This window comes from Arvicanthis niloticus, chromosome 18 (genome assembly GCF_011762505.2).
Source record: "Arvicanthis niloticus isolate mArvNil1 chromosome 18, mArvNil1.pat.X, whole genome shotgun sequence".
NCBI classification, from domain to species: domain Eukaryota; kingdom Metazoa; phylum Chordata; class Mammalia; order Rodentia; family Muridae; genus Arvicanthis; species Arvicanthis niloticus.
In genome coordinates, this window is record NC_047675.1 from 32,316,725 (window position 1) to 32,344,177 (window position 27,453).

Below are 27,453 nucleotides of genomic sequence, written 5' to 3' on the forward strand. Positions count from 1 at the left end.
AAATTGAGAGAAGAAGCTGCAGCATCTCAGTGGAAGAGGTTATGGAGTGTAGAAAACGGGATTAGCTGAGCAGGCTGAGGTAGAGCCAGAAGGAAAGTTAGGATGGAAAGGAAAGACAAGTTTAGACTGATGCCCAATAGCAGCAGCAGTGTGCAGGCATGATGAGGGTGAGCGCTGGTGGTGCGGTGGTGAGCTGTGAGTGGACCTGAAAGATGGTTCTGCACTTAAGACAGTGGGCAGCTCAACCTCTGGTAACTAGCTCCAGAAGACCTGCTGCCCCTTCTGGATTCAGGGCATTTGTACTCACAGACATACTCATACACGTATGATTAAAATAAAAATTTTTGAGATTTTATCTATTTATTTATTATTGGCTATTTTTGAGACAGAAGAGGGTGTCAGAACCTCCTGCTACTAGAGTTAGACAGTTGTGAGCCACAATGTGGGTGCTCAGAATCAAATCCTGGTCCTCCGGAAGTGCAGCCAATTCTCTTAACTGCTGAGCCATCTCTCTAGCTCGTAAAATAAATCTTTTTTTTTTTTTTTTTTTTTTTTTAAAGGATGGGGACACAGCTCTGTTGGTAAAAGGGTGATAGGACCTTAGTTCAGTTTCTAGAATGTCCTGGGTTTTGTTTTGTTTTTTTGAGATGGAGTCTTTAGCACTGGTTGTCATGGAATTCACTGTGTTGACCAGTCTGGCCTTGATCTCAGTGATCCACTTTGTTCTCCCTACCAAGTACTGGGATTAAAGGCTTGTGACACCTGCCCTGCATGACTCCCACCCCTTTAAATTTATTGATATGTGTGTACATGTTTTACCTGCATGTATGCATGTGTCCACCAGGGCCAGAAGAGGTCATCAGATTTCCTGGAACCAGAATTACAGATGGTTGTAAACCACCATATAGGTGCTGGGAATCAAACCCAGGTCCTTTGCAAGAGCAGCAAGTACTCTTTAACTGGCAAGTCACCTCTCGAGCCCTGGAATCGACATAAAAACAGAACAAGCCAGTTGTGTTATCAAAAGCTGGTAGGAATAGCTAAAGGGGGTGGAGGCAGGAGAATCAAGAGTTTGAGGCCATCTGGGCTACACATTTTAAGCTAAGTGGTGGTGGTTCACAGCTTTAATCTCAGCACTTGAGAGGCAGAGACAGGCAGATTTTAGAGTTTTAGGTTAGCTCCAGAGTGAATTCCAGGATAGCCAGGGCTACAGAGAGAAACCCTGCTCCCAAAAGCGGAAGGAAAACAAAACAAGAAGTGTGTGTGGTGACAACTGTTTGTAATCTCAGCACTTCGGAAATGGAGGCAGGAGAATCCCTGGTGCTTGCTGGTCAGCCAGTCTAGTCTAGTTGGTGAGCTCTAGGCCAGTGAGAGGCCCTGACTCAAAGGAAATAGATAGTATTTAAGGGGATGATTGGAGATTTCCCTCCACTTTTTACTTGCTTTTACAAACATGTACTGTGTAGCCACATACACATGAATGTTCACATAACATACCAAATCAGTAGGGAGCAGGTTTTCATTGGTGTGAATTTATCTTAAGTTGCAATCCTAATTAGAACCAAATAAATGCATTTTTCTTTAATCTTAGCTTGGTTGGTTTTATTCTCCTTCAGAAATATCAAAACACGCCGGGCGGTGGTGGCGCACGCCTTTAATCCCAGCACTTGGGAGGCAGAGGCAGGCAGATTTCTGAGTTCGAGTGAGTGAGTTCCAGGACAGCCAAGGCTATACAGAGAAACCCTGTCTCGAAAAACCAAAAAAAAAAAAAAAAAAAAAAAAAAAAAAGAAATATCAAAACACTGAAAATAATATATATGTCCATCAACATTGATAGGCAAACCTAAGGTGTATCTATCTAGGGGAATGCAATGCAGCTGGGAAAACTGAAATGTTCTTTATTTTCATCTCATTCTCCACTGGTGGAGTGATCTTCACAGTATATCACAGGAAAAAAGCAAGTATATAATTACACCTCTTTGTGTCAGAAATAAGGTGAAATGTGTTGCTTATTTTTGCAAGAAGAAGGACTAGAAAGATAAATTGGAAACTCATGAAAACTAGCTGTAGACTATTAGCTACCAATGGGTCGGCTGTGTGCTTATTACACCTGGTTAGTGTTAACTCGACACAGAATCACCTGAATAGCTACACCTAAAGAATTTTTCTGATTGCCTTGGATGAGGTGGAGGGTGTCTCAGAAACTAGTGTCCTCGCTGTCTTTGCTTGGTTGTCCTGCTTGCCAGGGAGTCGGTTTGCTCGGTTGCTGCTGCTTCCTTCTCTAATAGCAGAACCAGTGTTTCTAAGCCTTCAAATGGGAACAGGAACCAGCCACTCTCCAAGAACTTACAGGTGTCAGACTGGGACTACTGAGGCCCCCCACCTTGTAGACTAGTAACTACTGGTCATGGACCCTTAGTGGCTGACAGCTATTCTGGAACAACTAACTTTGGAGACACCCAACCTCAAAGACCAGTAGTTACTTCCTTTTGAAACACCCTTTTTCATCTGGCTGCTACCGGAAGCCACCCACAGTCAGGGTGCAGTTTTTCACCTCATTCAAGGCAATCAGAAAATTCAGAAAATTTTTTCAGATGGAGCTACTTATATGATTCTAATTGTGGCAAGACCTACCTTACAGACTACCCATGGACCAAGCTAATCTAGACAATTCCTCATTCAGACTGACTTCCTTTTCAGATGCTTTTAGGTTGTATCAAGTTGACGGTTGAAACTAAGCAGTCCAGGCTGGTGGTAGCATATGTCTTTAACATCAGCACTTGGGAGGCAGGGACAGCCTGCTCTATGTATCAAGTTCCAGGCCAGCCAGGGCTACACGGTTGAGAGCTTGTCTCAAAAACAAGCACAGTGGGACATAGAGATTGAAGTGAGGATTCTAATGATTATATCCTCACCCTCATTTAAAGCCTGTTAGGCAGGTAAGTACTCTATCTCTGAGTGGTAACCCCAGCTTGGGGGAAGAAAGTAAGCACAGGAAGAACTGTAAGGTGATTCAGAGGGAAATAGAAAATATGCATGTGACTTTCCTCCCTTTACACACTGTATTTGGCCATTCATTATCCCTTGATGTGATGTGAACTTCTGAGCATGGTGACACATACTTTCCCAGTTCCTCTTACTAGTATGGATGTATGGGGTTGTTCTAAGGTGTACATGTATTACTCAAGGTTGAGTCACGTGTTAGGATTGTTGCGTTCGGGATGTTCATGGTTACAGGTGACTATTGCAAGCTCTGTGGTGGGCTCGTGAACTAGGCCAGCAGGATAAAGGTGTTTGCCACCAATATAGACAATATGAGTTTAATTCCAAGGGCCCATGTAAATGTGGAAGGAAAGGACCAACTTCTGAGTATGTCCTTTGATCGCCAGATGCACACACACATAGGTAAATAGACACAAGAAGAACATCTGCTCTAAGATGATTTTTTTGCAGTAATAAATAATGACAGCAACTGATCACACATGGTAGAAGGAGAGCACCAACTTCCACAAAACTGAGTTTGGACCTTCACACATATGCCATGGTGAATGTTTTCCCTGCCCCAAATAAATAAGTAGATTGATCGATTACTTATTTATTTGAGACAAAGTCTTACTATGTAGACGATGTTGGTCTCAAACTTACAGAGATCCACCTGCTTCTGTCGTCCATGTCCTGGGAGTAAAGGTGAGTGATATTTGAAATGCCTAGTTTTTTAAAAAGAGTTTTTTTTTTTTTAGACTTTTGGTATATAATTCATACTGGCCTTAAACTTACTCTCTTTCTCAGCTTGAACCAAGCTTGAACCAATTTCAAATATATCCTGAAATGCTTGAGATTATAGGCTTGAGCCCATGGTGCCAGGCTATTTAAATATTTAAAAATGGATGACACGTGTTCCGTCCAATTGAGGACAGCATTTGTAGGTGGGAACTCACTGACGTGCTCATGTGCGTGTCTTTATTAGCAAAGGTTTCTGACTCTGTCTCTTTACTTATTTCTTATCTTTTTAGGTCATCCTATGCTGACATGCTACACGACAAAGACAGAGTAAGTGTACAGTAAACCATATTGTAACTAAGACAGGGTCTCACTGTATAGCCCTGGTGGGCCATGCTGACCTCCAGGTCAGAGATGCCACATTTTCCTGCCTCCTTAATGCTGGGATTAAAGCTGTGCATCATCAAGGTCAGAAACTCCTGCAGGAATTGGGATGTTCAGTGATGCTGAGAGATGTATGGTATAACAGAAAGCCTTTCAGGATGTTGCGTTCTGCTTCTGCCTGTTGTTCTTCCTCACAGCCTTATTAAGGTACAGTTGACAAGGGCTGGTGGCTCAGTGGATAAAATACTGGTTCATAAGCATGAGGACCTGAATTTGGATACCCAGTTGCCATGTAAAAGCTGGGTATGGCAGTGTCTCTAACCTCAGGGGTGGCAAGGCAGGCAGACTGTAAGGACTTGCTGGCCAGGCAGTCTAACTGAGCCAGTCGCTTGAGGCTCACTGAGAGACTTGGTCTCAAATACGATGGAATTTGATAGAGGAAGACACCCGATTTCTGTCTTCTGAATGGGCACACATGAAAGCAGGCACATGCACACCTATCCATGTATATAGTACAGTTAACATTTAAATGTCTCGTATATTTATTGGTACAATAATGTTTTAACTGTGTGTGTGCATGTACATATACACACATTGTAAAGTTATTAAATCAAATTACTTATCTGTCTTTTACATACTTATAATTTTCTTTTGGTGATAAGCTGAGAATATTTAAAATCTACCCTCAGTAGAATATGTACTATATTAATATTTGACTGCAGTCACAGTGTTGAGAACTTGCTCACCCTGTGTGACAGACGCTTTCTGACCTTTGACTAGTGTCCCCTCAGCTTCCAGCAGCCATCATTCTCTACTTCCAAGTCGATTTGTGTGGATTCTGCATGTCAGTCCCAGCGTATAATATTTGTCTTTCTGTGTCTTGCTTATTACTTGTTTCGCTTAACAGAAATGTCACTATTGTCAAAATGTGTCAAAAAGAAATTGCCAAAATTTCTTTCATTTTTAAGACTAAATGAATACTATGTCATTTTGTAGGAATATATTTTCTTTGTATATTAGTGATGATGCCTCTGCCATTGATCTGTGAGCTGGAAAAAAAAATACACAGCCTCTGTCAACCTTGCTTGCTCGGTTTTAGAGTATGCTGTAGAAGATAAGATTCTGAGTCCTTCACATCATACTTATGGAGGTTCTGAAGGACAGTGTTGTAAAGTACATTTGGCCATCAATGCAGAGTTACAGTTCATGTTTCCCTTTTCTCATTTGTTGACTTGTGTTTCTTTCTCCTTTATTTGAACTGTGGAGCCGTCTAGTTCTATTTTACAATAAGTTGTTGTGGGGTGCAGGCAGATGTGAGCAAGGTACACAGACATATGTGTATGAAAATGTTTTAATGAACTTCCCACCCCTGTGTTAGAAGGTAATATCCTAACATGTATCCAGAGCTGGCCATGAACTCACTATATAGCCTGGCTGGCCACATACTCATGGTAGTTCTCTGGTCTTGGCTCCTCAGTGCTGGGATCACAAGTCCACACTATCACACTGTACTCTGAAGCCCATTGTTTTGTATGTCAACTTAGTTGATAATGATAATACCTTAGTTACTTTTCCTGTCATGATCAAATACTCTGATACAAGCTACTTAAGGGAAAAAGGTTCATAGGTAGGAGGCTGTGGTGTAGCAAGCATGGGTTGTCATGGCTCTGGGAGTTTGGTGCAGATGGTCACAGTGCATCCACAGCAAAGAAGAAAGATGGCTTACCGAGTAATGACACTTGCAGCTAAGCCTTTCTCGTAGTGTTCCTATGGTTGGGTAAAGGAAAACCTCTTACAGTTCTGTATGTTACAGTCAAGATTCTTAGTTTTTATTTGTTTTTAGACAGTCTCATTGTGCCGCATTGGCTGGTGTGGAACTCATTGTACCGACTAGGTTGGCCTTGAATTCATGTCCATCTGCCTCTGCCTCTTGAATGCTGAATTAAACTCATGCACCATCAATCCTAGCAATTTTATTTTATTTTTATTAGTGTGTATGTTGTCTGTGCAGATACATACTATGTGCAAATGATTTTGGAGGCCAGAAGAGGGTGTTGTATCTCTGGAGCTGGAGTATTGTAATTGCCCAGTGTGGGATCAGCAAGCATTCTAAACTGCTAGGCCATATCTCTAGCCTTAAAAGGACATTCTTGAACACCTTTAATGTATAGACTATACTGAAGGATCTGCTAATCTTTATCAAATATCTGAGTGTGTTTGCTGAGCTAACTGGAAAAAATCAGTATTGGTTATTGACTAGACAAATAATGTAACATACTCATCTTATTATTATAGTATTGCATTTATGAGATTTTCTGATTTAGTATGATCCATATAGAAAGGGTCCTTCTTATTTTAGAGGGAAGTCGGCCAAATGACATTTCATACAGTCACGCAAGCCAGAAATACACTCTCCCTTTTTGTGAGCCTGAGATCTGTCATCAAATTACACTGATCTTCCGACTACAAATTGTTGCTCAACTTACTTGCATTAAGCTCCTCTTCACATTCTTCTACATGACAGCCCAACAGTCAGTCTGTGTGAGCTGCCATGTGAACACTAGCTATCTGGTCTTCAACAAAAGTGGTAAGTGCTCTTAACTGACCAGCCATGGTTCTAGCCCCTAGTAAGTGTATGCTTGACAGTTTAAGAATTGTTGGAACTTTTTTTTAAGGTGGATGTGTCATCTTATGTTTCCATTACTGGTGTATGATGTTTCTAGTTTCCTCAAATTTTATCAACATTTGTAATTTTAACGACTGGTATACAGCTCAGTAGAATACTTGCCTAGCATACATGTGGTCCTGAGTGATACCCAGCAGTGGAAAAAGAAATCAACATGTAGTGTTTAAACTTAGAAACACACAACCAACAGCAACAACAAAAACCCAACCCAAAACCAAAAACACTTTTTGTAAGTGGGTTGGCAGATAAGACTGCTTGTCTTCAAACCTGACAACCTCAATTCAGTCCCTAGAACCTGCATGGTAGGAGGAGAGAACTAACTCCTACAAGTCGTCTTGTGATGTACACATGTGGCCTGATGTGTGTACATACATTTATCCATCCCACACAAATGAATATAAACAAACAAATAAATGTATGTGAAAAATACTTTTAAAATTATTTATTGGGTTTGCAGAGGTGGCTCAGTGATTAAGAGCACCCCAGAGGACCCAGGTTTAGTAGAGTATTCAGTGAGCACATAAAACAAATTTAGTTGTGCAGGTAGGAAGTCCTGATCTGGGACTGACAGAAGCAGATGTTCAGGATTTTTAGAAGTTGGCTGCTGTGGCGGCAGCAGCATGGCGGGGGTTGTCTGTGGGCCCCTGCTTTCACCTCTCAGTGAATTAGTGCTTAGGTTTTGGTGCTGCTCTGAGGCACCAGAAGGCTGTTTGTTGGGGTACTGGGAGAAGAGGGCCTGGAAGCAGCTGCCTGATCAGGAAACTGATCAGAACTGCATTTTTACAGGAAGGACATACTACTCCCTCATACCTGCCATTCACCCTCTTAATTTCCCTATTTCCTATACCTAACAGTTAAAAAGGACAGTGGTTTGCAGACGCTGCAGCATTCCTAAACAGAAATAGATGATAAGGCAGAGAGAGAATCACTTAATCCAGGTCAGGAGGCTGACCTGTGATCTTGGAGTCTTGTCTAGCTCAGCTGGCAAGTGCTGACATCTAGAGGCTAGACAGGACATAGGGTCCACCTTTGTATAGCACCTTTTTTACTTACTTACAATGTGTGACATGACAGATACTTTTCCTTTTTCGTAGAATATAAAATATTACCAGGGTATCCGGGCAGCTGTGAGCAGGGTGAAGGACAAAGGACAGCAGGCCTTGGTTCTTGACATCGGCACTGGCACAGGCCTCTTATCGATGATGGCGGTCACTGCAGGGGCTGACTTCTGCTATGCTATCGAGGTAAGACGGGCTCTTCGGGTGTGTGTCATCTAACATGGGAAGGCCTTTGGGTCCCTGGGGTTTCCTGGTCTGTTGACAAACACATGCCAAGCACATGACCAACTTCCTCACACAAAGAGATGAGTCAGATGGGGTTCCTTTCTCCAGCAGGTGTTTTTTTTGTTTGTTTGTTTTTTTTTTTTTTTTTCCTCAGACTTGGCTGTGGGCTGTGTGAGAATCCCCAAGGAACTTTAAAAAAAAAAATAGTTATGTCGGCTGGAAAGATGGCTCAGTGGGAAATCAGGGTTCATGGTCATCTTATTCTTATGAAAATGTACATAGTATACACTATAACAGGAAATGTGGTAAATGAATAATAACAGTAGCTTAAATAATATAAAAGTTTTTGCTCATATAAAATCCTGAGGTCAACAGTAGAATGTGTTCTACTTAGACTCCTTCTAGCTGTCCACCCTGTCATCCCTGTAATGTGGCCCTAACCTCAAAGTATTTAGGATGGTGTAATAGATGGATCAGTGGTTAGAGGTATGACTTGTCCTGGAAACCTGATAACCCAGGTTTGACCCCTAGATCTCACAATGAAAAAAGAGAATAGAGTCCCAAGATTGTCTCTGACCTTCACATGCACTCTGTGGCACATGTGCACTCACTTACTCGGACACACCATTACACACACGCATAATAACAAACATAGTATTTATTTATTTACTTATATATTTTGTTTTTTGAGACAAGTTCTCTACATAGTTCTGGTTGTCCTGGAACTCACTATATAGACCAGTCTGGCCTCAGACTCACAGAGCTCCATCTGCTTCTGCACCCAACCTCAGTGCTGGGATTAAAGGTGTGTGCCACCAAATCTGCTTTTATCAATATCTTTGAGAGATGAGCGGGCTGGAGAGATGGCTCAGTGGTTAAGAGCACTGACTGTTTTTCTAAAGGTCCTGAGTTCAATTCCCAGCAATCACATGGTGGCTCACAACCATCTGCAATGTGATCTGACTCCCTCTCTGAAGACAGCTACAGTGTACTCATATAATAAATAAATACATCTTAAAAAAAAAAGAAAAAGGAAGAAAAGAGAAAGATGAGCATAGGCTGCAGAGACGGCTCATGGTTCAGAACTTGTGCTGCTCCTGTAGGGAGCTAGCACACATGGCTGCAGCTCACAGCTCCAGGGGGGTTCGACATCTTAGACTTCTGCTGTCCTGGTACTCACGTGTACATAACACACACACACACACACACACACACACACACACACACACACACAAAGCATGTGCAGTATACCTGGCCTAAGTTAGATATACTTAACCTGGGGTAGGAACAGTCTGTTTGTGACTGGATAGATGGCTCAGAAGTTGAGAACATTTGTTCCTTCAAAGGACTTGGGACTTGGGGTCAATTTCCAGCATTAGGTGGTGTCTCATAACCATCTCTAATTTCAGTTCAGGGGATCCAGTGCCCTCTTTGACCTCCTCAGGCACCAAGCATGTGCCATATCCTGCATATATATTTGTATTTTTTGTGGGCAAAACCCACAAAATGAGTAGGTTAGTTGTGGTACACACATTCAATCCCAGCTAACACTTGTGAGGCACAGACTGAATGATCTCTGTAAGTTTGAAGCCAGCTTGATCTACATATGGAGGTCTAGGACAGCCAAGACTAAATAAATCCTGTCCGTCCCCCCCTCCCCCCCATGAACAAACTATAAATTAAATGAGTAAAGTTAATTTAAAAAAAAAAAAAGGTGTTTAGGAACTGGAGATACAGCTTAGCAGTTAAAAGCTGTTGTGGGTTATCTACCAGAGAAGACTGCTGAGATGTGGATTTAAGTTAGTATAAAGTCTATTTATTAGACAGACTATACTGTGCTATACTGTGTCGATTCCAGCGTAGCCCTGAGCCTTTCCCAGGGTGAGCCTGGAAGCACAAAAAACATGTCCTGGGGTTGTATACTTCAGTTAGCCAGAAGTGGAGCTACAGAAGCCAAGAAGTGAGACTTAGAAACTATCCCAGAACGATGGACTTTGGTGGGTGTGGTCCATAGGTTTTTGTCTTAGCAGGTGGTACAGCCTGTGTGCTGAGGTTTGTAGCTGAATGGTACTTTCATCATTGGGTCTGTTGTGCACACACCCATACATACAATTAAAAATAATAAAAAGAGATCATTAAAAAAATCTATTTGAGATCTCCATGGGATCAAATCCTGAGAGTTATTGTCTTGAATTTCATTGAAAAAAAAAAAAGTATAATACTGCATTATTCTTACTTAATAGGCAGAAATTGGAATCAGCCTAGATGTATATAAGTAGATGATAGAAAAGTAAAAAGCATCTGCATGCACACAATGGAATTTTACACAGCCATAAAGAAATGAAATAATGATGTTTAAACTGGGCATAGAGGTGCTCACTTATAACTCTAGTATTTGGGAGAGAGAAGCAGGGTGATTCAGGAATTTAAGGCCCCCCTGGGCTACATGACACTGTAATTCAAAAATCCAAAGTAAGCAAACACTACCAACCAAAAACTAAAGCATTACCAAAGTGTTGAGCAGATACAAAGAAGTTATGTTTTAGGATGATTTCCTTGATAGTTTCAAAGTACATTTTGTTATCCCTGTTACAAATGAAGGAGCCAGGACTCTGAATTGTAAAGGACTTAGGTCCTGCAGTCAGTAAGCAAGAGAAGCATTGGGGAGATAGCTCATTAGCATAATACTTGCCAAGCATGCAAGAAGCTTGATCTTCAGCCAAATGGTAAAGAAACAAACAGGAGCTAGACCTGAAGGCAGGACTGCGGTTCTGAAAGTACACAGAAAGGCTGTGTACAGGTGGGCGTGGTGCTCACCTGCCGGCATGTAACTGGTAAAGTCAGCAGTGAGATGGCTTGGGGAGGGAAGGGAGAAGAGCTAAACTTGGAAACATGTTTCCATGTTCCAATGGCTGAGAAAATGTGGCCAGTAAAGTCAAGTTCAGACAGGAAATGATCCCAAAAGGTAGAGTAGTGTGGAAGCCGACAGAACAGATCCATGGAAGCCTTGGAAAGGAGGCAGTACTCACCAGGTATAGCTAGGTGACTTACGGTTGTGATGTAGTCACTGTGGTTGTGGAGAGACACCATGAGTAAGGCAACTCTGATAAAAGAAAGCATTTAGCTGGGAGTCTCCTTACAGTGTCATCATGTCAAAATGTCAAAGAGAGTGATGGCAGGTGGATGTGGTGCTGAGAAGTAGCTGAGAGCTACATCCCAATTTGGCAAGCAAAGAGAGACTGGATGTGGTGTAGACCCGCCCCCCTCCCCCCAATAGTTTAATGTATTTTAATAGCAAACTTACAGGAACAGCACAGAAGACAGACAACATTAAAAACATGTACTTGGATGTAGGACAACTCAGTTAGAAAAGTATAGTGAATGGATGGTATCTAATGTATGATAAAAATGCTACAAACACCATTTAGTTGCTGTCAATAAGAAATTTACTTATTTTATAGAAATCCAAATGCTGGCATTGTCCAGAAAATTTTAACAGGTTCGTTTATAATTGTTAAAAAGTTGAACTGTTGAAATGTGTTCACTGAAACATTTTGCTTGCATTAATGCTTTATACCTTGCATTTATATTAAAAAGTCACATACAAATGAACGTGGAGAAACTGCCAATACCTGATTCTGTCCCCTATGTTTCCACTTGCAATCATATACTTAGGTACCTTTGACTTCATGGAAAAACTAACATTCAGAACTACCGATAACAGGAAGAAGAGGGGAAAAATTTTTGTTTGAGAATGAAATGTTTCCCCTCATAGTGGACTCTTAAGCAAGCTCTCCAAGTATGTGGCCTGCTAGCTGGATATCTTTTGGCATAATTGTTATACATTTGGCATGGATAGCACACAGGTTGGTGTCTTCAAAAAGGCCAACCAGATAGGCCTCACTTGCCTCCTGCAAAGCACCAATAGCTGCACTTGGAAGTACAGGTCTGTTTTGAAGTCCTGAGCAATTTCTCGCACTAGATGGCAAAAGGGGAGCTTTCGGATCAGAAGTTCAGTGGACTTCTGATAGCGTCTGATTTCTCAGCGTGCCACAGTGCCAGGCTGTAATGATGAGGCTTCTTCACCCCTCCAGTAGAGGGCGCACTCTTGTGAACGGCTTTTGTAGCCAGTTGTTTTCTGGGTGCTTTATCACCATTGGATTTGTGGGCAGTCTGCTTTGTACGAGCCATGGTATGGGCACCTCCTTACTTACCCCCTGCTCTTTCGGCCGGGGCTCAGCAAGCCAGAGGCTGTGCTGGAGTTAGACAGTGGTGGTCCAATGTATGAACTTCTGGGAGCCATTCTTAGTCAAACCACCACAGTTAGCAAGTACTTGAGGAATGAATTTTTTATTTCATACCATTTTAATCAGCTACATGTTCCTACTGTGTTAGATAGTATAGGTAGGTATAAAGGTTTGGCTGAGGGGCTGGAGAGATGGCTTAGTCGTTAAGAGAACTGTCTGCTCTTCCAGAGGTACTGAGTTCAATTCCCAGCACCTACATGGTTGTTCATGACCATCTATAAAGGGATGTGATGCCCTCTTCTGGCATGCAGGTGTACATGCAGCAGAGCATTCATACATAAATTAAATAAACCAAAAAACCCCAAAAATAAAAAAGCCAAATCTTAAACAACAACAACAAAAAAAGGTTTGGCTAGCTAGGTAAAGACAATAGGCAATAGGAAATCATTAGTGACCTTTTTGTTGCTTTTTTTGTTTTTGGAGATAGGGCTTTTCTATCTCCTTGGCTGTCTGTTATCCTTGGCCATCCTGGAACTCATTCTGTATGTATACCAGGCTGGCCTCCAATTTAAAAGATCTACCTGCCTCTACCCCCTGAGTGGTAGGATTTAAAGTGTACACTACCACTGCCCACTTTATTAATGACCTTTAATTTTCAGGACCTTATTTTTGATTGTGTGTGTGTGCACATATGAGTACATGTGCCCGTGGGGGCCAGAAGAGGGCATTAAATCCCTTAATTTAGCTGTAAGCGTGGGCCCTGGAAGAGCAGTATGTGTTCTTAAGCACTGAGGTATCTTATCAGCCCCTATGAAGAGTTGTTTTTATTTATACGTGCATGCATGTATTCGTGTGTATGTGTACCTCCATATCAGTGACCTCAGACTTAAAAGAGGGCACCAAGTCAAGTTATGCATGCTTCTAAGCTGACTAATGGGGGTACTGGGAACTGAATTCTGGTTTCCTGTCAAGCAGTGCATACTCCTGAGCCATCTTTCATGTCTGTATGAATCTTCCTTGTTGTTCTGGGTTGCTAGACCACCTTCCTTTGAAGGCTTATACCTCTGCTGGCTGTGAGCTGCTGCTGGAGGGGGCGTGAGCCAGGAAAGTGAGCCTAACTTACTTATTTTCTTTCTCTTTCTCTCTCTCTCTCTCTCTCTCTCTCTCTCTCTCTCTCTCTCTCTCTTTTTGTTTGTTTGTTTGTTTGTTTGTTTTTCGATACAGGGTTTCTCTGTGTAGCCCTGGCTGTCCTGGAACTCACTCCAGAGACCAGGCTGGCCTCGAACTCAGAAATCCGCCTGCCTCTGCCTCCCAAGTGCTGGGATTAAAGGCGTGCACCACCACCGCCTGGCATTTATTTTCTCTTTTAAAGCAGTAGGTTTTTCGTACACATTTCTGGCAATTCTGTCCTTGTATCTATAATTGGCTGAAATAATTGACAAAGGGATTTAGTTCCCCTCCAGCCAGATGGGGGTCATCACTTTAAAGCAGGTCAGTTCCCATACTGCACCACTGCCCCTGTTCTGAGGGAGGGGATAATAGGTGTGGGGAAGTCGTCACGTGTTTAGGGTGAGAGGATAGTATGTTTGGGTTTGCATGTTTGTGTGCTTGTATGTGGAGGCTAGAGGCTGACATTGTTGTCTTCCTCAGTTCATCTCCACCTTATATATTGATGTGGGGCCACTTGGACTCAGAGCAAGCCAGTTGAGCTCATCCAAGCCGAGCTGAGTCTTGTCCCCTGGGTGAGGCTCCTGTGGCTGGGATTGCAGAGGGACTGTTCCACCCGTTCGGGGCTTCCATGGTCCTCACACCTGCACTGCTGCCGTAGTTTCATTTTCAGTTTTGACAGAAGCAGTTTAGGGATAAGAGGGCTCCTTGTTCACAGTTCCGGGTTATTAATGGGGAGAAGTCAGGGTGTCAGGAACTTGAAGCAGCTAGTTGAATTATATTCCCAGTCAAAAGCCGAAAGTAATGAGTGATGCATGCAGGTTTGCACTCAGCTGGCCTTCTCTTTCATTCAGTCCTGGACCTAGCCCATGACATGGTGCTGGTCAGGATTCAGGGTGGGTCTGTTCACCCAATTAAGAAAAGTCCCTCACAGGCGTGTTCACGGGCCAGTCTAATCCACACATGGCCTTCTCAATTGATACTGTATTATGCCAAGTGACAATTAAAAATAGCATCACACACTGTTGAGGTGCACTGTCTCTCCAGCCCTATGAGATCTTGAACTGGGCTGAGGCGAGGCTGTGATGGTCAGACTGATGTTTAGGGAAGGCAGCAGAAGGAGGTGGACACTTGCCTTGTGATCATTTTAGAGGGTCAGAGTGATTGATGAGGACTGAAGGTTTGAGGCCATAGACTACAAGTGAAAAAAAAATCCACACTTTAGAAATGATTGCTTCTCCCCAGCTGAACAGTCTTCACATACACACAAAAATATGGCTTTTCTCAGTAGTGTAAAAACCAAAATCAGTTTCATGGTAGAAAATACAGAAAACGATTTAGGAAAAAAGAATGAAAATATCCTATCATTTATTTGTTTCCACTTTGTATTTATGGGAGTTTCTGTGTTTTTATGGTTAGAGCTGTGACATCCAGACTAGGCTAGTTGAAAAGTCAGGATTAGAGGGGCTAGAGAAGGGCTCAGGGGCTCATGACTTCTGGAGAAAAAACTTAGTGCTTCCCTGTGGGTTGTGTTTGTGTGTTTGCTTTACACACTAGGGTCTTGTATGGGCTAGGCTGGCCTCAAACTTACTATGTAGCTAGGCTGGCCTTGAACTCCTGCTTCACCTACACCTCTCAGGTGCTGAGATTAAAGGCATTGTTCACCATTCCCAGCCTCCAGTAGGATTCGATTTGGCAGATGAGGTGGGATAGTTTAGACTTGCCTGTGAATGCTAGAGAGGGCCATGTGGGTGAAGAGATGGTGCAGCTGGGAGAGTAAAGTAGTCTACATTGTGGAGGGTCCCAAGTACCATAGGGAAATACAGGCTGTGCTTTTGAACTGGGTAACACAAAGTATGCATTCCCAGGATTGTGTGGGACAGCTCTGTTCTTACCATCTTTACCATGGCAGCGACACCTACTGCCCTTACTAGGTAGTGCAAGATTCCTTCATTTGCACTTAGTTGGCGTGAAATGGGAAGTTCTAAAGAGTGCCTTGGATTTGAACTTTATCATTTTGTTCAGGTGGAAGCTGTTGAGACCATTTCACTGTGTAGCTTGGGCTTATCTCTAACTCATGATAATTTTTCTGCCTTACCCTCTTGAATTCTGGGATAGCAGACATGATACCTGGTTGGATTTCATCCTTTTATGTTCATTTTCATGACATATTTGGAGAATAAAACATTTTTAGCAAATCATGGGACCTGAGTCAGGTACTGTCTTGCTAGCTCTGAGTCCTTGAGTGGTAAGGCTTTTGTTTTTTAAATAGTACATTGCTCATTTTCCCTCCCTGTTTTTTTCTCCTTCCCCTTTTTTTGATTTATAGGTTTTTAAGCCTATGGCTGAGGCTGCTGTGAAGATTGTGGAGAAAAATGGCTTCAGTGATAAGATTAAAGTTATTAACAAGCATTCCACTGAGGTGACGGTGGGACCAGGTGAGTGCCATACCTCTGGTGTGGGAAGCTCTGTGTGAAAAGCAAAGCCAGTGAGTTTACAGTCGTCAGTCACACACAGGAAAGCTGCTTTTTGCTTTAAGTATGTTGCAATTCTTGAGTAGCCCAACTTTTGTAAACCTTGAGGTAGCCAGAAAAGTCTTTAGAGTCTGGAGTTTAAAACTTAGAAAATTCCACATGTACCTTGAAACTTGGAGAGTACAGCTAAGATGTCTGCAGAAGTTCCGGGATAGGCTGCAGCTCTTCATGGCCACCACCAGTTCTTAAGATGCAGTATTTTAGAATCTATTTAATGTCAGTATTTTATTGTAAGTGTACTTTGTCAATACCATCAGGATCTAATACAGTCTAGGTTGGCTTGGAGGTGGCTCTGTAGCTGAGGTTGGTCTTGGTCCTCCTGAGTCCTGGAGGTTTTCTTCATTAAAAAAAAAAATTACTTTGGGGGTTGGGATGTAGCCACTGGTAGAGTGACTTAGGTGCATAAAGCCCTGGGTTTGATTTTGGTAAGACCCTAAAATAAAAGTAATTTAAGCTAGGTATGGGTAATCTCAACCATTTTGGAAGCTGAGGCAGGAGAATGATCCTGGGTTTCAAGTCAGCTTGGACTACATAGCAAAATCTTTTCTGAAAACAACCCAAATATAGGGCTGGAGAGATGGTTCAGAGTTTAAGAGCACTGGATGTTCTTTTATAGGACTGAAGCTCAATTCTTAGCACCACATGGTAGCTCACAATCATCCATAACTCTGGTTCCAGGGTATGGAATGTCTTCTGACATTAGTGGGCACAAAGCATATATGTGGTATGCAGACATACATGCAGGTAAAACATACAAAATAAAATCAATAAATTTAACTAATTAAAAATCTGTGTGTGTGTGTGTGTGTTGTGTGTTTTTGTGTGTGTTGTATATGTTCAGTTCAGGCTGCCTCAAACTCATGACTATGAAAATTCTTTTGAGGGTCTCGAGTGCTGGGATTACACATGCTGTCACACTGGGCCCATTACTTCAGTGTAAATTCATATGATGAGGATACTTCTACTTTAAGAATATAGTGTAGTCTTCTATTGTGATATATACCTATAATCGCAGCATTTAAGAGGATTGTGAAATTAAGGCTAACTTGGTCTGTGTGCTGGCTTGAATAGGTATGGCCCCCCATAGATTCATGTGTTTGAATGCTTGGCTACAGAGTGTGGCCTTTCTAGAGGAAGTGTGTCACTGTGGAAGAGGGACTTTGAGGTCCTACATGCTCAAGCTATGCCCACATCTACAATCCCTCCTTGCCACCTGTGGATCAAGATACAGAACTCTCAGTTCCTTCTCCAGCACACCCTGCCTGCACACTGCCATGCCTCCTGCCGTGAGATTATAATGGAATAAACCTCTGAACTGTAACCGAGGCCAGTGAAATGTTGTCTTGGTCATGGTGTCTCTTCACAGCAGTAAAACCCAACTAAGACAGGCTACATAGCAAGACTCTCAGAAACAAAACAAAACATGAACATAGGATTGTTGTTTGAATTTTGCAATTGAGGGAAACTTGTAATCACAGCCATAATCAAGACAATAGATTATCTCTTTCATACCCAAGAGATGTTTTTATGACCCTTGTGCAGTTAGTCTTCTTGTGATTCTAGGCTCTCACTGATATTCTTTCATGTAAATTATCTCTTTCTAGAATTTCAAGGGTGGAATTGTATTGCAGAATGTGGTCTTTTGTATGGCCCTTTGTCTCAGATTTGGAGATCAAACATGGGGCCTTGTGCATTTTACCCTAAGTTCTACTCCAACACTCTTATGTTAATATAATAAATAATGCCATTTAAAATATTTTTTGTTGTTGAGTTTTTCAATACAGCCTATTTTTCTCTGTGTAGCCCTTGCTGTCCTGAAACTCACTCTTTAGACCAGGCTGGCCTCAAACTCAAAGGTTCACCTGCCTCTGCCTCCTAAGTGCTGGGATTAAAGGCATGCACCATCACTGCCTGGCGTAATTATCTTATTTTTAAGATTTAAAATACATGTATGCATGTGTATGTATACAATGTATGCTGGTATCCACTGAAGCCAAAAGCATATGGATGTTGGTGCTGGGTTCTGACCTCTGCTCGTCTGCAAATGCAGGAGCTCTCTTAGCTGTTGAGCACCGTTCCAGGCCCTAACTTTAATGGAATTACTAGGATTTGCAGTTTGTGACCCTCATCAGTTAAGGTTAGGTTGATGGAATTACAAACTAACATCTTAAAACCTCTTTCCCATTTTTTAAAAAAGATTTGTTTATTTTATGTATATGAGTACACTGTAGCTGTCTTCAGACCTTACAGAAGAGGGCATCAGATCCCATTAGAGATGGTTTTGAGCCACCCTGTAGTTGCCAGGAGTTGAACTTGGGTCCTTTGGAAGAGCAGTCAGTGCTCTTAACCACTGAGCCATCTCTCCAGCCCCCTCTTTTTCATTTAAAAAAAGACTTACTTGTTTGTTTTTAAAATTATATGCGTACTTGCTTGTTTTTTGAGACAGGGTCTCACTGTGTAGCCTTGACTGGTCTGGAGCTCAAAATTGTAGATAAGGTTGGCCTCAAACTCAAGAGACCCACTTGCTTCTGAATGGTCAGTGCTGGGGTTAAAGGTGTGCACACTACACCTGGCTGAACAAAGAACTAATCAAACCACCACTGAGAAGCAAGGCCCCTCACTTGAGTGTGTGTGTATTCTTTTCTGAAACGTCACTCTGTTTCAACACTCCTTAGTTCTATATTAAAGCTTAGTAAATTCTCACTTTGTCCTTTTCCCCAGTGTCTGAGTATGATGTGTATAAGTGATGTATGTATGTATGTGTGTGCGGGCACACCCATGTGTATACATTCAGAGACCTGAGAGGAACTTCAGATGTCTTCCATTGTTCTCTACCTTTTTTTTTTTTTTTTTTTTTTAAATGTAGCTCTGCTGACTGGAGTTCACACTTGTCTCCCTGTCTCCCTGATGCTGGAAGGACATGCTAGCTTTACATTGTGGTAGGGGTTTGAACTCAGGTCTTCTTGCTTTCACAGCAAGTGTTTTTACCCAGGTTTGCTTTCCTTTCTCTGTGATAAACACCATGCCCAAAGCAACTTGGAAAGGAAGGGGTTTTACTTGCCTCATTTGCTGGATCCAGTCGGTCAGTCAACGTGGGAACCACGACTGGGGGAAGGGGAGGGTATTATAGGAAAGGCAGAAAGAAGATGCAGGTGACAGGAGGGCTGCTGGGATACTGTGCCAGCAGCAAATGTATGTTTTTAATGTCTTCAAGGCAAGCGACACAAAGCATGACCACTTCCAGGAATATAAACAATGACTATAAATTCTTATGTGGCAAGTTTATGGTACACAGTATCTGTATGTTTGACTAAGACCGTTTCCTTCAGGCCAGGACAGTCTCTCAAGGATGTATGTGTGAGTAGAGGAACTTGTCAGGGTATAACACACGTCTTAAACATCTTAACTAAAAACAAAGACAGATGTTGGGAGACTCACTCAAGATTAAGCACGAGTAAGAAGTCAGTCAAAGTTAACTCCAGAAGTGCTCTCCACACTCATGTGCATTCCGTCATTGAAGGGAGCCGTGGCGGGACACTGACTACTGGTTTGTTTCCAGGCTCACATTCAGCTACTTTTCTTATATAGTTCAGGCCCACAGAGGACTGGGCCTTTTCATATTAACCAACAATCAAGAAAATGCATACAGGCAGTTCTTCAGCTGAGGTTTTTTCTTATTGAGCTCAGAAATTTTTATAATTTTGGCAGAAAGTATTACCTGATACATATATATATGTGTGTGTGTACACACACACACACACACACACACACATATATATACACATATATATATACACATATATGTGTGTGTGTATATATATATATATATATGATCTAAAAATACATTTGGAAAAGAATGGATTAAATAATGATATCTAGAAAAAGAAGTCAGTATATCCAGAGTAGAACTTGTTATTTTATTGCTCACACAGAGGTACTTAGTGTCATTCTGATACATCTAATCGCCCATACTACTGAAACACCATTTATTTTAGTTCCTGAGCATGTTTTCCACTTAACACTCCTCTCTTCATCTCCACTACACATGGTAGTTCAGGCTCTCATGTTTCACACTGGCTATTAAAATAGTAAACCATTGTTCCTACTGATCCATCATGCTGCCTTTTCTCAGAATTCTTTGAGGCCCCCATCTGTAACATCTGAAGTATAAACACCTTCCCAGCACCCTCACATCTCCTCTCTTGCCATCTTACTCGGTGCACACCAACACTGAACTTCTTGGACTCTTAGCTGACCTCTCACAGCTTCATGGCTTCTGCTCACCTTCACCATTGCTTACCTAACCAACTCCATTTACTTCCTTGTCTTGGTTAAGGCAATAACAGAAGCATATCACTGTAGCTAGACTTCTGTCTTTATTGGGTTCTTTTTCCTATCTCCCTTCTCCACCCCAATCCCGTAAAAGCCCCCAACACTTGGGAGGAGAGAAAGGTTAGAGGGGAAAAGGGGCATCGATCTCCTGAAGCTACTGACTGGGACATTGAGTTCCTTGGGCAAGTTTGATCTTCGCAGTCAGGATATCCAATTTCTTGTAGTCTTTTTCTTGCTCACAACCACTGGACAAACCACAACAAGCAGTAGCAGCAGCCCTGTCAGGGCTCTGGAGTTTTTATATCTTCTCAAGAGTCCCCAGAATTCCTAACAAACTATCTGCAGCTGGCAGAATCACACCCTGCTTGAGCACGAGACAAATCATAGTCAGCTGCTGCAGACAGTCTGAAGCAGCCCCATATCTCAACCTGGGATTAAAACAAAAACATTCACATAACATTTAAGTGTTTTTAAGGAAACTAAAATTCTCACTCCATGTCACAGCTGCTGAAGTCTCTTCTGTTCCTGGAGCGACCTTCAATACCACTCTTCTGTGATCTCACTGCTTCTTGTAAAGATCATCTTCTAAATGGCTGCATAACACTGTGGTTTGCGCATCTATTGTCTTCTAAGATTGTGAGCACTCTCAGATTGGTCTGGCATCTTACAGTTTTTCCAGTTTTTTTTTTTTTTTTTTTTTGTTTTGTTTTGTTTTTTGAGGTTGTGATTACATCATTTCCCCTCTGCTTCATCATGTTCCCATATACTTCTCTTTGTTCTCTTTAAAATTCATTTTCCCTCTTTTACCTATTTATTCTTGTCACATACACTTACAAACACTTTTCCTAAATACATCAATACAGCCTGTTCAGTCTATATGACTATACTTGTAGGTATGTCTTCCCTTCTGAAGATTGTCACCCCTACCCACCAACCCAACCCATCCCATCCCATCCCATCCCAAACACTGCTTAGTTGCTTGTAGTTCTTTGTGGAAGCTTGAGGCCTAAGAGCTTGCCCCGTCTATGTGAGCAGTGGTGGTGTACACCTTTAATCCCAGCACTTGGGAGGCAGAGGCAGGCGGATTTCTGAGTTCGAGGCTAGCCTGGTCTACAGAGTGAGTTCCAGGATAGCCAGGACTACACAGAGAAATCCTGTCTCGAAAGAAAAACCAAAAAAAAAAAAAGCACCTATGTTTGGAGCCTGTACCTCAGAGCTAGATTATGCTGAATATGTGTGGTAACAGTTGTTGAACTCCCCATTGCAGCCATGTGATGGATTAGGACACACCTGGGGTAACTGCCCTTTTCCAGGCTCCTTTATATCATCCCTCATAAATCTACACTCATTTAATAAATGCCAGGCTCTAAGAAGTACTTATTAAAACTCACTGGGTCATAAAGCGTTGTTTTTACCTTAATGAAACAAATTTGGATTGTAAATCATTTCAAGTCTCATAATCACCTTAGACTTTATTTAGGAGGTAGAAATGGCAAGCTTTGGTGATGACTGACAGGGAGCAATAAAGCATTAGCTGGTGTTTGCTGACTTCCATGCACTGTTGGGCATTGTTCTTGGCACTGAGGTTTGTTCTTGGCACTGAGGTATGGTGGTGAATAGGTGTGCTAGTCCTAACAGGTGATGCTACTTTCTGTGCAGTGAGGCAGGCGCTGCTCCCTAAGGCAGAGGCGAGCAGGTGAGTGGGAGCGGAGTGGGGTCAGGTTGGGACAGTGTATTTCAGCTGGAACTTAGCATATGAGAGAGAAGGGATACTATTTCTAAGCCAAGAGATGGCATGTGCTCTCAACTTCCACTTTACTTGCTAGATGTGCAAGTAAAAAGGAGCCCATGTGTGCATCAGAGCCCATGTGTTACTGCCTCTCGTTTCACAGTTGAGGTGGCTGACGATGGTTGGAAGTCAATCTCCAGGCTCTGTCCTTCTCTGTACCCATTCTCTCTGGCCCATGTCAGTGACATCCATGGGCCCTGTCAGTGTAATTCGGGAGCCATTAGGAATATCTGCAGTTCCTTCTCCGTGAGAAACAGCTCCTTCCAAAATCTGTTGGCTCATTAAAAACTATAACAGTAGCAGTGACATGTTTTAGAGGTTTAGAAAACAGTTGACAAAAGAACGCCTCAAAACCCTGCTTTTCCTAAACAGCTGGCATTTGGAGACTACTTGGTAGCAAGACACCACCTAAAAGGATTTGGCAGAAAGAATCTGGGTGTCCTAAGACTTGGATCTCAGTTTTCATGGCTGAGCTTACAGTAACTGCAGACTTACAGATCAACCCCTTCTTGCTTTTTTTTTTTTTTTTTTTTTTTTTTTTTTTTTTTTTTTGTCCTTTCTATATACTTGAAGTACTGGCATTCATTCAGTTTTTGCTTTTCAGTTTTGCTAGTGAGGATGAAAAAAAAATCCATTTGAGGTTTTTTTTTCCCCTTCTGAAATTGTATTTTTCTCCCTATTTTTATTTCTGCTTAGTTTTTATTTTAGGTATTTACAGACTTTTTTTTTCTCCAAGGTATTCCTTTTTCTCCCGTTTTTGTTTTTGTTGTTGTTTTGTTGTTGTTGTTTTTTGAGACAAGGTTACTCAATTTAGCTCTGGCAGTCCTGGAACTCACTTTGTAGACCAGAGTGGCCTCAAACTCACAAAGATGGCCTACCTTTGCTTCCTGAGTGCTGTAATTAAAGGCACGTGCCACCACCTTCCATCCTTTCCCCCATTCTTAAAAGTACCAGAGAGTTGAAAGAGAAATGCAAGCCGGCTGTTGGTAAAGCCAGAAAGAGCAGTACAGAGGGGACTCATTCCTGACCCTGTTGTTACCATGTCAATGGTTTTTAACCACTGGAAAGTGAGTTACAGATATAGTTCCAGATACTTCAGCATGTGTACCTGCTCTCAATGGCATGAACTTTTTTTTTATTTTTCTTTAAGATTTATTTGTGTGTGTGTGTGTGTGTGTGTGTGTGTGTGTGTAGATGCCTGAACATGTGAGTGCAGATGTGTGCAGAGTCCCAAAGAGGGCATCAGATCTGGAGCTGCAGTTAACAGGGGTTCTGAGCTGCCAGATGTGTGTGCTAGGGACTGAGCTTGGGTCTTCTGCAAGAGCAGTGCATGCTCTTACCCCTGAGTCATTTCTCTAACTCCTACTTTTAATGTGTCTCTTTGATCTATTTGTTGTCATAAATATCTTTCCTAGTCTTTTGCATGTTTGTGACTCTATTTACTTGTTTTCAGATGGTGACTTGCCATGTCGTGCTAACATTCTGGTCACGGAGCTGTTTGACACAGAACTGATTGGGGAGGGAGCACTGCCCTCTTATGAGCACGCACACAAGCATCTTGTACAGGTAGTAGTTCAGACCCTTCCTTGGGAGTGTTGGGATTGTAGCCATCATACGCAGCCTCTGCTACACCATGCTCACTCAGTACAGCTCTTCAGAATCTCCAGATGCCCTGGGCTTCCCTTCAGGTCCTGGCAGTCCCTTCAGATCCTGGCAGGCATCTAGCTCAAGTGGCAGTAGTGCTGAACTGGAGAAACTTTTGCTTATAACTCCCAGCTGTGAAAAATCCTCTTCACTGCTGCATCTTCAGGGCCTGGAGATGGATGCAGAATGAGATAGGACCACGGCAAAGTAGGTGAGGGGGACTCTGTAGGTGTCCTGTTGACTTTGTCATCCTAGATCAGACTGCAGGGAGTCTAATGCCAGGTGCTTCATTGTCAGCATATTTAAAACACAGGATGATTTGGGGAAAGTTTTTTTCCCCCAACAGTCAGTCCCATTCCAGGTTTCCAGGTAATCAGTCCAATTCTAGGTGTGCAATAAATTAAGGTGTGACTCCTTTGGAAAGTACATGTGAGCATGAGGGTGGGGTCAGGGGCTAAAGGCCTAGAATTTAGTCTCCAAATGATAGTGTAGAAGTCAGCAGGCTGAAATGTATGTGACATCTCCCCTAAGGTCAAGGGAGGGAGAGTCTGGGGTCAACATTGCCTCCAGAGAGGCAAAAAGGTCATCAGGTCATTAACAACATCCACTCCCAGCCCTCTCACTAAAAAACAGGTATTTTATCTCCTCCATTAAGGAGAGGCCCCAGTGTGTTTAACATCCCTGGTTCCCTAGTGTTTGGGGGCACAAAGACTTTCATGTCCCCGACAAGCAGGGATGGTGTTCATCAGTGCTGGGCAAGCCCAGCAGGCAGGTGGGCCGCTGCTCACTGTGCTCACATCTAGGAAGGCTTTTGTCTGGTGTTCTAGGCAAGAGTCTGAAGCCAGAATGGCTGCTTGTGTGGAAGATGCTGCCAGGTCCATATGGTAGTTCATTAGTGTGCCAATATGTAGGCTTCTGACATATTTAATTGTAGCTGGGTTTTGCTACTTTGTGGGTTCTTCCTTCTTCCGTCCTTCTCCCTTTCCTGCCCTTCCAACTCCTAACACTTGATGAGAGAGAAAAAAGATGCAGAGAAAGGAAAGAGCTCCCTGAGTAAAGGCGGGGTTGGAAAGGGGGAGGTGTTATCATTAGACTACTTCCTGCTCATTAGGGGCATGGAGTTCCTTGGGGCAAGTTTTATCTTTACCATCAGGATGTCTAATTTCTTCTTTCTGTTTCTTCTTTGTGCATGACTACTTAACAAACTGTGACCGACAGCCGACCCTGCCTTTTGAGGCCCTATAGCGTTTATATACTCTTATGAAAAGTTTCCAGAATTCAAAATACCACACAATCACAAAAACTGTTTGCCGATGGTAAAATCACACCTCTACTAGAACATGAGGCAGATCATAGTCCCCATACCTGGGATTAAAACGAAAGTACATTCCTATTTTTGTAGTTTTTAAAGAAACCAAAATTCTCACTACATTTAATAGTTCTAGGTAACTAGGAACTCATCTTAAGTCATTTTAGTACTCAAAGCTAAGGCAGGAAAGACTGTAAGTAAGAGGTTAGTCTAGACTATATAACAAGATGTCTTTAAAAATAATAATTATTTTAGGCATAATGTACTTTCTTTTCTTTCAAGACATAGGGCAGAAAGCAGTTTACTCTCCTGACAGGAAGGTGTTAGAGTTTCTAAGTCAGCCAAATTGGACTACTTTTGACCCGGTGAGGCACTGGTGAGGAGGCCCCTGACTTACTGCTGTGTTGTCTGTTGTGATGTAAACCTAGGAAGACTGTGAAGCAGTGCCTCATAGGGCAACTGTCTATGCCCAGCTGGTGGAGTCCAGAAGGATGTGGTCGTGGAACAAGCTGTTTCCCGTCCGTGTTCAGACTAGACTTGGAGAGCAGGTCATTGTTCCTCCCTCAGAACTGGAGAAGTGTCCTGGTGCCCCTTCAGTTTATGACATTCAGCTGAATCAAGTGTCATCTGCTGACTTCACTGTCCTCAGTGATGTGCTGCCAATGTTCAGGTACCGTGGAACCTCGCTGGGTGGCTGTTCTTTGAGACATTTGATCGGATGTCTTCTTTTATGGAACAGAAACCAGGCTGAGTCCTTTCCACATCAGGACTGCTGTTGGGCAGGTCTCTGTGGAAGAGAGAACAGAGGTGTGTGTGAGTTAAATTATGCTTCAGTTCCCATATTCTTCCACAGCGTGGACTTCAGCAAGCAAGTCAGCAGCTCGGCAGCATGCCACAGCAGGCAGTTTCTACCTTTGGCATCTGGCCAGGCACAGGTGGTTCTTTCCTGGTGGGACATTGAAATGGATCCTGAGGGCAGGATCAAGTGCACCATGGCGCCCTTTTGGGCACAGACAGATCCGAAGGAGCTTCAGGTAAGAGGCAGGAGCTGGGCACATTTCCTGTCAGTCAGGGAGCTTTTGTTCCTTTTTACCCCTAGGTCACTCTGTCAGTCAAAGGCAAAGAAGAAGTTTTCACATGCACACATACAAGTACAAGGGACTGGGACTGTACTCAGTAATAGAGCACTTCCATAGCATGCGTGAGTGCTACATGTATGCACACCCCAAATACTACAAAGAAAAATGATCAAAAATAAAATTAGCACATCCTGCCAGTGTGTAGTAAGGTTGACCTCTTCTCTGGGAGAGTTCATGGTTGACACCAGTGGCCATAGTGAGCAACAGAAGTCTTAGTGAATTGGTTCCACCATTCTCCTTGTCCTGGCATAGCCTTGCGCCTCCTCACCTCCTGCCATGGTCCAGGGGCTCAGTCAATTTGGAATTGAGAACTACAACCTCACTCACTTTGGTTCAAAATCCACCTTTTTCAGCTCAGGGTAAATGAGCAGAGGAATATGAACTACAAAATGGAAATACTATTCAACATATGATAAGTGTTCACCTTTAAACTGTTATAAAATAAAACAGTAAATGAACTGCAATGAAATACTGTCTTTTACATATTAGTAAATAAAATTTAGAGTTTGGTGACACAGTCTAACCTAGTAGGAAGTGGTAGATGTTAGGGCCCTGGTAGGAAGTGGTAGATGTTAGGGCCCTGGTACTTGTGCTTATGTGCACAGTGACTCACTTGCAAGATAATCATTGTATTTTTAATTTTGTAGGAAAAGAATAACAGAAAGGGTATCTGTAAGGACTCAAATCACCCGTGTCTTTCAGTGAACAAGGCATCTCTCTGGGCACTGATGCAGACTCAGCAGCCTCCGGGGGAGGTATTAGGGAAGCCCCCTGGAGCACACAGCAGGTTAAATTCATACAATACAGGAAGAAGTAAGAAACCTGAGAGAAGCTAAGCAGTTTGTCCTCTGTTAGCCTCTATATTTGAATAGACATCTTAGATACCTGCCTTTTTGCTAAGTCCAGGCACAAGTGGATGAACTATGTCCCAGGCAAGTGCAACAAGCTTGTCTTCATTTGCATCTATGCCACTGCAGACTGACAAGGCCTACTTCCCTTAATTTCTAGAAATAACAAGAAGCAGGTGGTCACCCCATTAGAATTGAGCCAGATGTCTTTTTTATATTTTATTTTATTTATTTTATTTTTTGGGACAAGATCTTGCTATATAACAAACTGGCCTAAACTCACAAGGTAACCCAGGCTGGCCCAAATTCATGGTCCTCCTTCCTCAGCTCCCTCAGTGCTAGGGTTGCAGGTTTGTGCTACACATTTAACT

The 27,453-nt window shown here is 42.5% G+C and overlaps 1 protein-coding gene across 2 annotated transcripts in view; it reads left to right on the top strand.

Annotated features, from left to right (window-relative positions):
• The window catches only part of Prmt7 (protein arginine methyltransferase 7), a 44,075-nt gene that overhangs the window by 2,091 nt on the left and 14,531 nt on the right, over positions 1–27,453 (top strand). For both annotated transcript variants that reach the window (XM_076915821.1, XM_034522307.2), the window contains exons 3-8: positions 4,014–4,050; positions 7,885–8,034; positions 15,817–15,925; positions 23,596–23,708; positions 25,524–25,765; positions 25,949–26,129. In XM_076915821.1, the coding sequence (XP_076771936.1) occupies positions 4,014–4,050; positions 7,885–8,034; positions 15,817–15,925; positions 23,596–23,708; positions 25,524–25,765; positions 25,949–26,129 (832 nt within the window). The remainder of the gene's footprint in view (positions 1–4,013; positions 4,051–7,884; positions 8,035–15,816; positions 15,926–23,595; positions 23,709–25,523; positions 25,766–25,948; positions 26,130–27,453) is intronic.